The sequence below is a fragment of the Myotis nattereri genome, assembly GCF_964212035.1.
Source record: "Myotis nattereri genome assembly, chromosome: 8".
In the NCBI taxonomy this organism is placed as follows: domain Eukaryota; kingdom Metazoa; phylum Chordata; class Mammalia; order Chiroptera; family Vespertilionidae; genus Myotis; species Myotis nattereri.
In genome coordinates, this window is record NC_138083.1 from 60,108,714 (window position 1) to 60,124,198 (window position 15,485).

Genomic DNA, 15,485 nt, shown 5'->3' on the forward strand with positions numbered 1-15,485 from the left:
GCACCTGCTGGAGCAGGAAGCGAAGGCAAGCTGGAAAGCAAGGGCAAGTGCATCCAGGGAGGAGACGTTCCTAGGAGGAGCTGTCTTGTTGGTTTTTGCGTTGTCTTTCTTTCTGGCTCTCTGCGCCTGGTGTGGATGAACAGTGTGCACTTGCATATCTCTCCCATGTCTCGTGGGGAAGGCCCAGGAGAAAGGCTGGGAGTGCAGGGCCGTGTCCACGTGCTCTACAGTCAAGACTCTGGGAGCACCTGCCCCCTGCTGGCGCCCCACAAGGTGTGAGTGGATGTTGGCCCCTCCCCACACTTTGCAGAGAAGAACAGCACAGGGTTGGAATATCTCCAGCTGGCAGAGTGGCTGGGCCAACACCACAGGGCGAACCTGACACCTGACACCTGTGTCTGCACACAAAGCTGTCCCATCGGCTCACAGCTCCATTTAGTCAGTGTAATATGAATGTTTCAGAACATCTTTTTAGGGGCAATCAGCATGTTGACGTCTGCTTTACTCACCTCTGATGCCGCACGTATATTTTATCATGAATCATTTACAATCATCCTAAAGTGCTGAATGATGATAATTTAAAAAAAAATCCTTCAAAACCAGTCATTATGCTGCCACACAATGGCATCTTCAAGCCTTAGGGGCACTAGGAAGGTGTCAGTGGGGCCTCAATCTGGCCGCCTCTGCTACTGCACCCGAGAGCTGAGACTGGCAGTCCACGCACCAAGTCCAGGCTGCTTGCTGAGTTAAAAGGTTTTCTGCTCCCTAGATGGACTGGACACATGGAGCTCATGTTTGGTATTTTTAGGGTTCTGAGGAATACCGATGGTCACCGGGGCAGGTGACGGCAGGGCTTAGTGTTTCTGGGGCTCAGGACACTGAGAGGTATTCCTTTCATCCTTAGGCTGCTCTTCTGGCCAAGTCTGTCCCAGCCACGATTTCCTGTGAGGCTTCTGCTGGGTGCTGGTAAGGCCGACTGCAGGTCAGGTGGAGCCTGAACTTTCAGTGAGTTTAAAGTTTGACTAGTGGTAGCAGGTAGCGGGAAAATGGCTAGTCAAGGACAACTTCCTAGTCACCATGCGCATGGTCCAATATGCTAAAATCTGGAAGAGAGGTGTGAGCTATGGGCTTCTAGAAGGGACAGATGGCATCTCGGGTGGGAACTCAGCAAACACAGCACAGGGAGGTGGTAGCTGAGATGGCATGCTGGCTGCACGGTATTTCCAGAGGGGCGACTCGGGGTGTGGAGGGAACCTCAGCACTGAGCATCCCAGGACCAGGGCCGCAGCAGGCACATGGCCTGTGTGTCATCAAAGCAGGTTCCAGTTTGGCTACGGCTGAGAGCAGAGGGGAGAGGTGGACAGGCAGAGAGGAGGCTGGGCTCCACCCTGACCACACCTTGGCCACAGGCAAAGTGCAGTTTGGAGATGTGGCCTCTTTAAAAACATGCTCCAGGAACTTCTGCTCCCAGCACACGGCTGCATGTTGTTGATGGCATGCATAGGTTAAACTGTTCTTTTCTGAGCAAACGAATGAAAAACAGGGTCACATTCCCTCTTCTCAGTATTAGCCAAGAAATCACCGTCCATGGCAAAGGTAGATTGGATTTTACATGGGAATAAATAATGTGTTAAACCAAAGAGTAAACACATCAGCGCTGCCAAGCAAGGTGGCCCTGAGCTGGGCGGGGCACCCCTCTCTGCCCCACCTCCTGCAGCCATTTAGTCTGTGTTCCTCAGACAGCAGGGGGCAGTGACATCTATTTGCTTTACCATGTGCCTGAAATTCTGTCTTTTTCTAAAGAGATTTATTCTATTCAATCTGTTTTTCTTTTTCCAAAGTGAAGAACAAGTTCTATGAAATCTTTTGAGGCAGACTTTTCTGGCCAGAATTTTTAAATATCCAAAGGCCTTGATCATTATTCAGGATCATTATTCAGTATTGTTAGTACTTAGTGCCCTAAGAAACTATACTTAGCCTTTAATAGAAAGCCCATTTTGCTAAAATTTCTAAATGTAAACTGATGAACTTCAATATACCCTGGGGTAGCATCAGAGAGTTTCCCTCTCATTCTCTCCTCAAAAACTTTTCTTCTTCAAGTTTGTGGTAAATGTGGGGAGCGGTTCAGATAGATGGGAGCGACCTCCGAGGAAGAGGAAGCTGCCCTCCGCTTGCACCTGCCCGCTTTCCCAGGAAAGGGCAGCTCTGCAGGCGCCTGGTGTGGGCGACCGGCTTTGGCTTCAGGAAGCACAGCGTGTGGAGGCTGCACAGGGGTTCCCTGAGTTCCTGAGAGCACGCGTCCCACAGCTAAAGGCCCAGCGGGTCTGGAAGGACTCTGAGTGAGTTCCCGCTCTGGAGGACACAGCAGTTTGGAGAAGACTAAGAAGGATGACTCTGCAGGCTCCTAGATGAGCCCGTCACTGTGCCCAGCCATGTTCCCACGACCTACTTTCCCTGGCGTCCTCCTGGAGCTCAGCAGGCCTTGTTCTCTTCACTGGGGATGCGGCTCCCCTAAATCTTTCCTAATAGAGGTGTCTGCTATTTTGCTGAGCCCGTAGCTGTGTGCCTGACTGTACTGGCTCCAAGTCCACCGGGGACCATGTTTCCAGTCCAGGTCTCATTTTTTAACAGTGGAGTTGGTTATTTGCCTTTTTTTTTTTTTTTTTTAGGGCTGGATGGTATAAGGCTGCTATGCTTAGTTAGCAATACCCTGAATTTTTCAGAACACTCCCTCCTGTGTAAAGATTGCTTTTAAGGTGACTGCCATCTTGTAAAGTTAATGGGCACTAAGGGAGCACTTACTTGCGAGGCTAGCATGATTTATGCGTGCAGCTTTGTAAAGCATTTTTGAAAATAAGAAATACAAGTATCCATATGTGAACCAAATATACCTGAGTCATACTCGTGGCTGTAATGCACATATAACAAGTTGCATCCAGCCCTTGTGTGCCCATGGACCCCTGGCAGGAGGGTACTGCATAACGTTTATTTCCCATCACTCACTCACTCACTCACTCACTCACACATTTGCCAGACACCTACTTTAGAGCAAAACATTTTGCTCTAAAGATGTTTTAGTCCCTACTCTTAAACACCTATACTCTTCTATAGAATATTTCCATGACCCAGAGTAATAAATACACTTCACACTGACCTTGACCTGAGAGTGTGCACACACCCACCCGTTTCTAATAAAGGTTTCACAGAACAACAGCCTTTCCTACAATTATGCACCTTCATCCAGCCCTGTCTTTCATTCAGAACCACTAAGTGGACTTCAAAGCCCACCTGTGCTTTGACAAACACTGCTCCAGCAGAAACAGCCACAGCGACAAAGGTGTTAAAAGCCAGCTCCTGTGCTCTGGGAAATGTTAGGAGGCCCTGCCTGGTCCGGCTTCTCTCCACAGGCGACACAGAGCAGAGCAGAGGTCTTCCTCCCCGGCCAGGAAGGCAGACCGAGGGAGCGTTCTTGCGCTGCTTCATCTTCTAGTGTAGACAGCCACCCCCTTTAAGTCTCACTGAATGGCTCTTAACACAAAGACGCACAAGACCATTTTCAACACGCCCCGTGGTTCGCTCCAATGGGAACAGAGCCCCAAAACGCCCCTCCTCCCAAAGCTCCCTGACCCCGAACTGCCTTTTTAAATCCTCACTACCCTGCATGCCTTTTATTTTTAAAACCTCACCCAAGGATATGTTTTTATTGATTTTAGAGAGAAAGGAAGGGAGAGTGAGAGTGAGAGGGAGAGGGGGAGGGGGAGGGGGAGGGAGAAGGAGAGGGAGGAGACAGGAGATATCCCTTGCTTCCTTTATGTGCCTGACCGGGGATTGAACCCACAACCTTGGTACGTGCCCTGACTGAGCATCAAACCTACAATCTTTTGACGTAAAGGAGGACACTCCCACCAACCGAGCCACCCGGCCAGGGCCCCTGCATGCCATTTTTAATGTGGTGCATGTAACAGTGGTAAACTCGGTTGTTGGGTGCTCTCTGGAATGGCCCCTAAGTGAACTCCCGTCTGAGGGCTGCTTTATTGTCAGTGATGCACACAGAACCATCAGAAAGCCCACAATTTCAGCCCATCCGAGATTCTTCTTGAGGACCTAGTTTGGTGCCAGGAAATGTGCTAAGGAGTGTGAGGATGGTGAAATAAATTTAGGATGTGGTCCTAAAGAGCATCTCGTTAGGAAGACATCAAGACCGAGATCTACAAAGTAGAAAACTACCCCAGCAGTTTTCTCTGGGTCGCATCCCTGAGGGAGGCCATGGCGAGGAAGCACCAGAAACACTTCTTGAGGACAGGCTCTCCTGTGGTTGCTTTATTTTTAATCTAGAAAGACTCTAAGGGCTCTTCCAGAGAGACAGGCTGGGCTTCATGTGTACCACCATAGAGACGCAGGAGTGGGGATCTCACTCCCTCATTCTCCCTGTTGCCCTCACCGTGAGTCTCTTTCTTTTGAGACCTTTAACCTAAGGAGACTTGCCCCTGGACCATCTACTTCATCTTAATCACCCTCTCATCTCTCACTTTTGTTCAGGGCCAGACTTGAAGCTAGTTAGATGAGGCTCCTGCAAATTCCCTACTCACTGTTCAATGTTCCTAAAACAGTGATTCCTACCTATTCTTTTTGGATGATGGTCCCCTTTGAAAAACTAATAAAACTTTTATTAATTTTGACCCTCCTCTTAAGGAAAAAAATACACATGTACACAATTTTTCCAAATCCTCTGAGCTCAATTCTACAGCCCCAGCTGTGGATCCCTCACAGAAGCACCCCCCCAACACTTTTCTTTCACAACTCCCCCTTCCCTTCAGAGTGCCCCCTGCACTTTCTGACTTGGTCCCGTCGACCCCCATTCTGCAGCTCTCTCTGCATTATCGTCCCCTATTTCTGCCCATTGGAATCCTTGTTCCATACCCACTGGTGTGTTCCGCAGGGCTCACTAACTCAAAGTGTCCCATTGTGAATTCATCATCTTATCCTCCTTCCAAATGGGATCCTTGCCCCAAAGTTTCATTTCTTTCGACCAACTATTTCCCATTCTTTCCGAGGAACTCCAGGGCCCCGGACTCCAAACTGCAGTGTTGGGATCACATTTGACTCATTTCTTCATCTCAGTATCTCTTTCCCTGTGTTGTCAACTTGACTTTAAAGTGTCTGTTGGATTTGGGTGGTTCTTCTCATGTGGTGTCCAGTCCAGGCCCCGATTATTAGTCCCCACCGGAGCATTGGCGACTTCCCATCACCTCCCTCTCCTAGCCCTCACCTCACTTTTACTCTTCTTTCCAGATCTTTGCCATTCTCATCTTCCTGAAGCATCATCTTCACAAAGTGACTTTCTGCGTAAGGAACCTACAATAGCTCAGACTCACACACATGCCCAGTGCCTGGCCTCAAGCCTGACCCATCCTCCCCATCCCAGGTCACTGCTTTCTGTATCCAGGTCCACAGTGTGCCTGGTGAGTAATACATCAGCTCTAGACCTGACTCTGGAGTTACTCAGTCTCTGGTGCTTCTATTTTCCTATCTGTAAATGGGCAAAATAAGACTACTTGCCTTATCATTATTACATTAATACTGTTTTCCATCATTCCCAATGTTAGTAAAGAATGTGTTGTGTATCGGTCACCCTTGCATATGTCTACTCCCTCCCATGCAACCTCCTGTTGTTCCCCCCTTTTTTTGTTAATCCTCACCCAAGGATATCGAGGATATTTTCCCATTGATTTTTAGAGAGTGTGGAAGGGAGGGGGAGAGACACAGAGAGAGAAACATCGATGTGAGAGAAACACATTGATTGGTTGCCTCCTGTACATGCCCCAACCAGGGCCCAGGTCGGGGAGGAGCCTGCAACCGAGGTAGATGCCCTTGACCAGAATGAAACCCAGGACCCTTCAGTTCCTGGGCCGATGCTATACCCACTGACACAGGGCCAGACTTTGCGTACTCTTGCAGCAGCAGGATCACTTTTAGTCAAACCGGCTAGGGCTGTTCCCTTCTTTATGGAATGGAACTGGAATGGTTTCCCTTCTTTTTCTGCTTAGATGTATCTCACTTTTGGATTCAGAATCTAGCTCAGGATGCCTTTGTCATGCAACATTCATTCAACAAACGTTTACGGTATTATTTACTAAGTGCCAGGTGTAGCATGAGGTTCTCAAGACATATGCGGAGTGAGTGAAATCAGGTCCCTCCTCATGTGCTCGTGGGTCAGACATGCACATTGTAGGGCAGACAGAGGCTCAGATGAAATGGGAGCACAGGAAGGAAGTCTGACCTAGCCCAGAGGCTTCTGCAGGAAGTGAGCTTGGGGCTGTTGGCTGTGGAGGCAGCAGGCAGAGAGGGAGGGGAATCTGAGGCAGGGTAGCAGCGGTGCAAGTATGAGAACAACATGCAGGGGCTGGGGAGGAGCAAGATTCCGTAGCCCAGACTGGGAGGACCAAGTGGGGCAGGGTGGAAGGTCAGACTGAAAATGCAGGCAAGGACAGCCCATGCTGAGGATGTGGTTGGGGAGCTAGGGACTGGTTTAAGTTGGGCGGAGACACATCCAGAATTCTCCCTTCTCTACCACATTCGCTCATTCTCCAGATGTAGTGGCTCTGCACACACAGGTAGGGCTGGGGCTGGATCGGGTGGTTGGCCTCCCCACCTCTTTCTGAGCAGGACAGTGATGGTGCGAGGGGCCAGGAGCTCAGCCACTCTTAGTCTTTAAAAAGGTAAAACTTCAGATGAATAGCTTGAAAGGCAGTAATGAATGACTTGCCACTGTGGTCTCAGTTGACCTCCTCATTTTGTGCAGTGTTTCAAGGGCAAAACCATACATGATTTGATTATAGCTACAATAGATTTTAATTCAGTTGGCATGGTCATGAAGCTGATGCATGCTTTGTAAACTGGTAAAAATCCATACACAGGGGGTAGGGGGCCAGACTCTGCATACTCTTGAAGCAGCAGGATCATGTTTAGTCATTTCCCCAAACACCCAGCCAGCTCCTGACTCAGTCCACTGGCTGTTACCAGGCCCTTCGGCAGGAGTGGGAGGAGAGGCGAGCAGGCGGGTGTGCGGGGAGAAGATGCCAGCCCTCAGCTCCAGGTGGAGGAAGGCTGGGCAGGGATGCTGGGCATGGGGAACCCACCAGGTGGCTGGTGTGAGGTGCCTGGGAAAGAGGAGGGGGCAGGGCTCCTCCATCCCTTTACCTGTGGGTGGCCCTTCACCTGCTGCTTGTCTAAGGCTGGAAAGGAAGGCTTAAACCAAGATTAGTGAGACTGATGCAATAAGTGCTCAGTGAACATTCTGTGACTAATTTAAGTCCTGCTCTAATCTTGTCCTTCATTTAAGGGTTTTCATTCATTTAAGAACAGTAATTAAGGCCTGACTAATGAAAACAATACCTTTATCAAAAGCAATGCCAGTCCAGGACATCTTCCTCAAAAGGTGGCTGTTTTTAAACGTAAAGCATTTCTACAGCATTGCAGTAAGCAATGGGACTTTTATTAAAAACCAGCAGTGTAAGGCATGTTCATGTTAAAATCAGGCCCATGTTTCTCTCTGCTGCAGCATCTTAGGCAATGTTGGGATCTAATTTACTTTAAATTCTGTCTTCGATGGACAAATGGGCAGCACGGAGCTAGCTGCTCAGCAGAGAGAACTCAGATCCTCAGGGCCTGTGGGCACCAGCAGCGGCATCCCTGCAGGGCACAGGCCACCCTGGGTGGAGGCTCTCAGCGTGCTGCTCGGGACGGGAGCTGTCAGCACACACGGCTGCGATGCTTATACAGGTGGGGCTCCTTCCGCACACTGCACCTCAGTGAGGGACCGGAGGCTTGGCCCTCTGCTGAATATGCCCAGGGCCCGTGGTGCTAGGATATGGATGGGGAGAGGCGGGCAACACCTCCTGGGCTCCCCAAATTCCCTCAAAGTCATGCCCGCCTTCTCCTGCAAATGTGGGTCTTAAACTTGAAACAGTGAATCCAGTGCCCAAGAGAAGCTCTCAGCAGCTGGGCATGTCCGTCCCACGGTCCCAGGGCAGTTCCACTCACCTGGTCCACGGTCCATCGGGCCACCTCACCGGCCCGGATGTCGGCCACGCCCGGAAGCAGCTTGCGGTGTTGCTCCCTGCCCAGGGGGAGGTCCCGGAAAGGGTGGGTGGACAAAGACGTCATGAAGATGGACTGGTGCAGGGTCCGCTGCGTATGCTCCACCGAGTGCGCTAAGAGAGGCAGGTAGGGAAGCAGACAAGGTTTGTCAGCCTCTCGTCACACAGTCACAGAGGCCTGAGCCACGTTAGAGGAAGTGTAGACACAGGGGAAAGCCCAGTCTCTAGCCACACAGCACCTCTGCCAGGGGTTCTGGGCACAGCCAATGCCACTGCTCTACAAGGCCCTGAAGATTGTGGCTAAGCAAGTTCACATAACCTCCATGACACACGCTGAATGCCAATGACAGGCTAGCATGTCGCTGCCACTGGTCCTTCTCTCCCTAAATGAGGAGCCAGGAAGCACAAAGCCTCGCTGCTGTGACCCAGCTGATGGGCACACTGAGATGTGCATGCTTCACCTGTCTCCAAAGAAGGAATGAGCCAGGTCCACATCTGGCCCACAGGCCCCCTGGGGGACCCTGAACATGGAATGCAGGTCAGGGTCTCCCTGAGAACCTGGATGGCAGCTGCTGCCATGGCTCCCAGCCTCGATGACCTCACGGGGACTTGTGGAGAGCAGGCAGAGCTGGATGTAACTGCCGCGCCCGGGGACTCAGAGGGAGCTCTCTTTTAGGAGCAAAGCTGAGGGGTCCATGGCATGAGGAGCAATGGCGACCGCCTGCCCAAGGCTGGCTGCTGCCACGGAGGAAAGACTTCCCTTAGCCTCATACTTCTCCCCAGCCTTTCTGAACTCCTTTTCCACCTTATGTTATATCCAACATGTTGGTGGAGCCCTGGGTCTCAATGCCTTTATTATTTTGCTTTTATGTACAAATAGGTAAGGAGCAAAAACTCCATAGCAATTTTAGAGAAAACTGATGCCTTTATGACAGCTTTTAAGATACTTTCCATACACATTAGCAAAATAAAGTTGCTGATATTTTAAGACTTTGAAGAGAAAGACCACAGAAGGAAATGCTGTAAGCCCTCGCAAAGCCTGTCATTCCTAATGTAAATGGAAGGTTAAGTAGGCAGTAGCCACATAATTTAAAGTCTATTATGATGACTTGTGTTTTACTACAGGAGTCTACAAAGCTATTATGCAAATATTTCCAACTCAAATTAATTAACAGTTTATAGCAGGTGAGGCTGACCTGCACTTTGCATGGTACCCGGTAGTCACCGGAAAGGTTCTAAGCCATGGAGGTGCCCACCCATCTCCCACTGGTGTCAGGCTCAGACATCCTGCATATTTACCAATGCTTGCTGTCTACACAGATAGAGAGCAGGATTGCGGCTGCCTCCCACATTCTTATGCTCCAGTTGTAAGCAGCAGCACATTTGTCTCTAAATGCTGATTGACCAACACTGACCTTTTTAGTATGTAAATAGGTTATCTCCCTCCTTGTAGTGTAATTCAGCCAACAAAGTAAGGCTGCAGGTTCTAAAGGGAAACTTCACATCTTCTTTGAAAAGCCAGTATGTTGACAAATGTGAATGTTCTTTAATGAAGCTATCAGGTTGGGCAAGGAGCATGTACAAAACAAGCCCTGAAAACCCGGTAGGGCGTCACAGAGCGAGCCTGCAGGCCCAGCTACCAGAGGCACCGGGAGCCTTCCTGGCAAACCAAGAGGTAAAGCTGTGTACTCTTAGGGATTAAGGCCTGAGCAAAGTAAGGCTTTATTCTGGAAAAGAATCACTGGATCAATCAATCAATCAGTTGTTTTTGCTGAAAAACATGGACTTAAAGAAAAACAAATCACATATGTATCTCTAACTCATGCCCTTTGTAAATCAATTACGTATAGTTTCCAAAATGTATAGGACTTTTAAGACACGATTAGTGAATCTTGTGCTGTGGAGGTACAGAGAAGTCGAGTGATGATCATCAGATTCCTATAATTCACAAATAAATGAAGGTATGCGCCATGACCATTCTGCTCCCAGGCAATAAAAATTTCCACACCATAATTTGGAAGCAAACTGCCTTGGCTGCTGAGACAGCCACTTGGAAAGACACTGAGCTCTGAAAGACGGGGACTTCAGTCAGTGCAAGTAGCACCATGACCTCCAGGTCACAACCACATCAGGAACTCTAACTCTATGCTGCTCACTCACCCCAGGCTAGCTCTGTGCTTTCTATGGCTTCTGAATTCTGTTAACAGTGTCCTCATTAAGTCAAACTACCCTTTTGAATGGAGGTGAAATCTTTTCAAAGGATGAAGAGAACTTAGAGGGGAACAGGCCCTTCATGCCACGCGCAGTGGGGAAAGGTCTGCAACCACCTGCTATGCTGCCGATCCCCTGCCTGGTGCCAAGTTCTCTGTGCCTGCTCACTTGTGATCTCAGGAACATGCTGAACATAAAAATTGTTTTTATTATTACCAATTTTACTATAACAACTTTATATCTTTAGATGGAGAGCCTGGAAGTTGAGTTTTCCTGCTCAGAAAGATTTGAGTTAGGTTAGAGAGTGTCCCTGAGTAGGGAGTCTGGATGCCAGTCTGCCATCTCGAAGACATGACTGGGTTGACAATACCCACCAGCAGGACTGGTGGGAGGAGGCAGACTGTGCAGAAAGGCTTATTTAGTGTGGTGCCAGCAAACTGCAACCACTCAAATGGCAGATGCTACTCTAAACTCGACTGTAGGTTCTAGCGGTCAGGACTGATAGTCTATGAATGAAAGCTGCATAATTAGAAATTAACAAAATGCAAGACTAGTTTTCCAATAGGAACACAAGAGAGGGAATATATTTTCTAGTGTTTCAGGGTGGTTACTGTGCCATCTTTGTATCATTTACTAGGTCTAATTTCTTCCAAAGATGGTCGTTTTGGGGTGGTTTCTTCCAAAGATGGTGGTTTTGGAGAACTTGTGCCTGGGGTTGAGGTTTAGCTGAAAGAATGCTAGGACAGGCTTGCCTCCTAGGACTGTGCCACCAGAGGAAGGGGCGGGCCACACCAGCTTGCCTGGTTGTGAATCCTGGTCCCCACGTAGTTGCTGAGTGACCCTGGGTGAGATACTTAACTCCTATGTATCACGGTTTAACATTTTTAAAATGGGCCAATAATAATACTATGCCTCAGTGAGGTGTTGGGATTAGAACAGGTTCTGGGACATGAAAAGTGTTCAGTCCATGTTAAGGATTACATTATTGTTATAAGATGCAAAGATATTGTAAATTGTAATAATGAATATGGGGACATATAATATTTACAAAGCCAGTGTGGCTAGATTGGCCTAAAATCTGTGAAGCTGAAATTCAGACTGAAACTCAGTATCTCCATGGCTGTGTTCCGATTTCACACCCAAGTGGTCCTGGAAAGACTGTGCAGTTGTCACCAAAATCCTTTGCAGAAGTCCCAGGGGAAGGCAGTGAAGGAATCCCAGGGCACTGCTCGTGCAGGGTCGGGTGTCTATTTCCCATGCCGGTATGTAGCACTGTTAAAACATGCTCAGCCTGCCAGCTTTGAAATTCTGTGGCTCTTGACAGACTTTTAAAATGTGCGATGATTTGCATTATTTAAAATTCTGTGCATAAAACTAGACTTTTGAAATTATCCAATTAAAATTTTGCATACCTTATTATCTAATGTGAACACACTGATTTTAATTTTTACCAAGCCAGCACAGCTCATGTCGTATCAGTTATCACTAAATACGTCTTTGATGGAAGGGTGTACTGTCCTCAGAAACCATTCTCATTGAATCAAAAGAATCAGATTATTCTCCCTTGGGGCACCTTAAATAAACAGTTTTCTAGATGAGGAAAGGATGCCTACCATGAGCAGAGCCCAGAAAGGGTCTTTTCAACTGGGTAACTTCTGCATTTCTTCCACGAGGCCCAGCATCCCAGCCCCTTGTCCACCCAACACAGCAGAGGGATACGGGATGTTTCTCAGATACACTGCCTCACTGTAGCAGTGATTCCTACTCTGCTTCCCTAAAAGTCAGCCAAGGAAATTCAGCTTATAAAAGCAGCCCTCCTACTGAAGGTTTTAATATTTTAATTATTCAAAATGCCTTTTGCATCAGAAAACGAAATGAACATATAATCCTGGCTTTGCCTTAACACCAATGTGAGTGACAATACAAGACTGTCCCTACCCTTCCATAAAACAGAGTGACACACACAATCCTTGTCACTCAGTGGTTTGCCATCTGTCGAATTGTTTTGTTGGAAGAATTCTTTTGCTACAGTTTTTCTCTCATTGGGTATTTCTTTTGGCTTTCATGCCTATAATGAAGTGTTGAACGATTTCAGTCAAGGTGCTTGGAGATTTAGAGCCCACTCGCAAGTTTCTGAAGGCAGGATCTTCAGCCCTGTGCCTACTTCCAGGATCTAAGGCAGCCTCTCCTGGCACACCAGGAGACTTGGCCAGGGGTCTGAGTCCATTCAGCAGTACTCAGAGAGGAGCAAATATATAGTTTCATCCCCCAAAATGTCATTATCTTTCTTGCAGGGGCAGTAACCTGCTGGAATCCAAACCCCAGCCAGGCACAGACCACCTTCTCCGAGTCCCTGGGATGGCCAGACCGGCCAACTGTGGGTGGCCTGTGACTCAGGGGCTGCCTCTCAGGTGAAATGACCAAATAAATGGTGTACAGGGCTGTCTGCTTCCCAGTTCCACAGACTTAAAAAAGGTATTTGCCTATTAAAGGTCTCCAACTCACCTTAAAATAAATGAAGGTAGGCCCCTGATTTCTTCTCTGCCCCCTTCACTTGTCTTTCCCACTCCTGCTCTACAAATCCTTTAAGGAAATGTTATTTTAAAATATGGCTGTTTCTTCACAAAAATTCACACAACAAAACTAAAGCAAGTGAGTCATAGATGGTAACCAGAGGCTTCATGACTGGGCCTCAAGTTATTTTTAATCCCACTAAAAACGGAGACCCATTTCACAAGTAACATTCCTTTCAATGAAAGAGGTGGTGATTCTACTTGTTCTCAGCTCCAAAAATAAGGAAGGAGAGAATAAGAATGCACTCAGTTCCGACATCCAGTTATGGGATTTTTCTTGCCTGCTGCACAGTCGACAACAGTCCCTGACGGGCTTTCAACACTTTCCCAGCACTCACTGGGAAGTCACCTGTTGGGGCTGCTCGATCCAGTAATGACTTCTGCTGGAGAAGCAAGGAAACGTTCAGGCCAGGCTTTGCACTTGGAAATGTTTTTTCTTCCCAGGACCACCTGTTTTCAAGGTCTTCATACTAACATGGTTGGTGTCATTTCTATGCTGCATCATCTTCTCTTGATTTGGGTGGGTCTGGGCAAGTCCATCCTCATTTCCTTTTTACCTCATATGTTCCTCAAAACAAAAGTGAAAGATAACGAGTAGTGCAAACAAGATGGGAAGACAAGTCTGTATGGCTCTGTGCAAATAGTTAATGCAGAGTGGCTCTCGCACACTGCCAGTCTTACATGCTAGGTCACACTAGACCAATAAGTGGGGTGACTTGTGTGCTGTACTGTGTTCTGTTTTATCATAGCTGTATTGTTCAGAATTCCAAATTTACATCTATAGAGTAGTTTTTGATGGTAGCTCTTAATCACCCCTCATCACAACCCTGTTCTTCCTGATTTTATGTAAATGTGGGGGATGGAAGCACAGAAAAGACAGAGGTTTCCTAGGGACTTCCCAGGGGGCTATGAAGAGAATCACAAGATGAATGAAGGACACTGAATGTTCTAGATCTGTACACTGTCCAACAGGGTAGCCATCAGCCATGCATAGCTATGGAGCACCTGCAGTGTGAATAGTGCAAATTGAGATGGGCTGGAAGTGTAAAATAGTCCTAAATTTTGACGAGTTAGAAAAAAAAAAAAGTAAAATATTTCATTTAATTTTATCTATTTGTTTTTATTATTTTAAGTGTGTCTGCTAAAATATTTTACATTCCATATGTGGCTAGTGTTGTATTTCTTTGGGCAGTATGGCCCGGAAGAGTGCTGGGTCCTGGCCTCTCTCAGTAGCTGGTTCAGTGGAAATAACATGACTCGTTGAAGTGAAAACGATGTGGCTTCGGTGGCCTGCATTCTGCGCAGCCCTGGCCACCCCCCGAGTGGGAGAAGCTGGGAGGCCTGATGCCATGGACAGTCTGTCGGGGAGGATGGGTCTGGCTGCAGACAGGCTACCTGAGCCCTTGGTTTAGCCCCACAGTTTGTTAGCCAGGAGAGCCGAGCAATCTGTTTGGCACAGACTTGCTGTTCCGTGAATGTCTGTGGAGTGATGAACATGACTGACTGACTGAATGCATGTATTAGCAGAGTAGGAACTGTCTTTGATTGCTACAAAAGCAAAAATGACTTTCAAAATTAGACCGGGAACCATTCAGATTTAGAGCCACTGTCTTTAAAAGTGTCGCTTCATACCCGCCAATCACTGAATCCTAAAGGGGTTTGTGGCAACTCAGTTTCTCTTTCTTCACCAGGGCGTGGGTACTGGGAGAGGAGTTAGGGAACAAGAGATTTTAAGTTTCTAGACTCCTGTTGCCATTTTCCAAGTAATCCTCTTCAATCATCAAGAAAAAGCCCGGCTTCCTTTTGAGCTTTATAATTTACTAGAGGCCTGGTGCATGAAATTTGTGCATGGAACGGGACGGGGATGTCCCTCAGCCTAGCCTGCACCCTCTCACAATCTGGGACCCCTTAGGGGATGTCCAACTGCCGGTTTATCCGTGGGGGATCAGGCCTAAACCAGCAGTCAGACATCCCTCTCGCAATCCGGGACCACTGGCTCCTAACTGCTGGCCTGCCTAATTGCCCCTAACCACTCTGCATGCCTGCCTCATCACCCCTAACCACTCACTTGCCTACTTCATTGCCCCTAACTGCTTGCCTGCCTGATCACCACTAACTGCCTCTGTCTGCCTGCCTGATGGCCCCTAACTGCCTCTGCCTTGGCCCCCGCCGCCTTCGTCCGGAATGACGTTCGGAAGGTTGTTTGGCTGTTTGGTCTAATTAGCATATTATCTCTTTATTATATAGGGTTACCTCTTCTCAGGAACAGCCCTCCTTCTCAGCCATGTCCCAACAGGGAAGAATGACTGAGCCAGCTCATGGCCTCCTCTGACTCCAGGACTGCCTCCCTTCAGGGCGCTGTGCCTGTCACAGCCGTGGGCACCTTTCCCTTTCTCCTCCTGCCTGCTGCCCACAGTCCTGCGTTTGAAGACTGAGAAGCCGGCTCCTCACTCCTCACATGAAGCATCTGGCCCCACAGCTGCTGCTGGTCTTCCTGCCGCAGGAGCCTCTCCTCACAGCTCCTACTTAGTGGGCAACCCCCCTCTAGGAAGCAGACTGCTCCATCTCTCCTGGCACATCCCTATGCCCACCCAGGAACCCA

At 48.3% G+C, this 15,485-nt stretch overlaps 1 protein-coding gene across 1 annotated transcript in view; it reads right to left on the minus strand.

The window, feature by feature from the left end:
• Positions 1-15,485, minus strand: part of L3MBTL4 (L3MBTL histone methyl-lysine binding protein 4) — a gene marked incomplete at both ends in the record, with an annotated part of 280,164 nt that overhangs the window by 3,786 nt on the left and 260,893 nt on the right. The window contains one exon of the mRNA XM_081096920.1: positions 8,044-8,213. Within this exon, the coding sequence (XP_080953046.1) occupies positions 8,044-8,213 (170 nt within the window). The remainder of the gene's footprint in view (positions 1-8,043; positions 8,214-15,485) is intronic.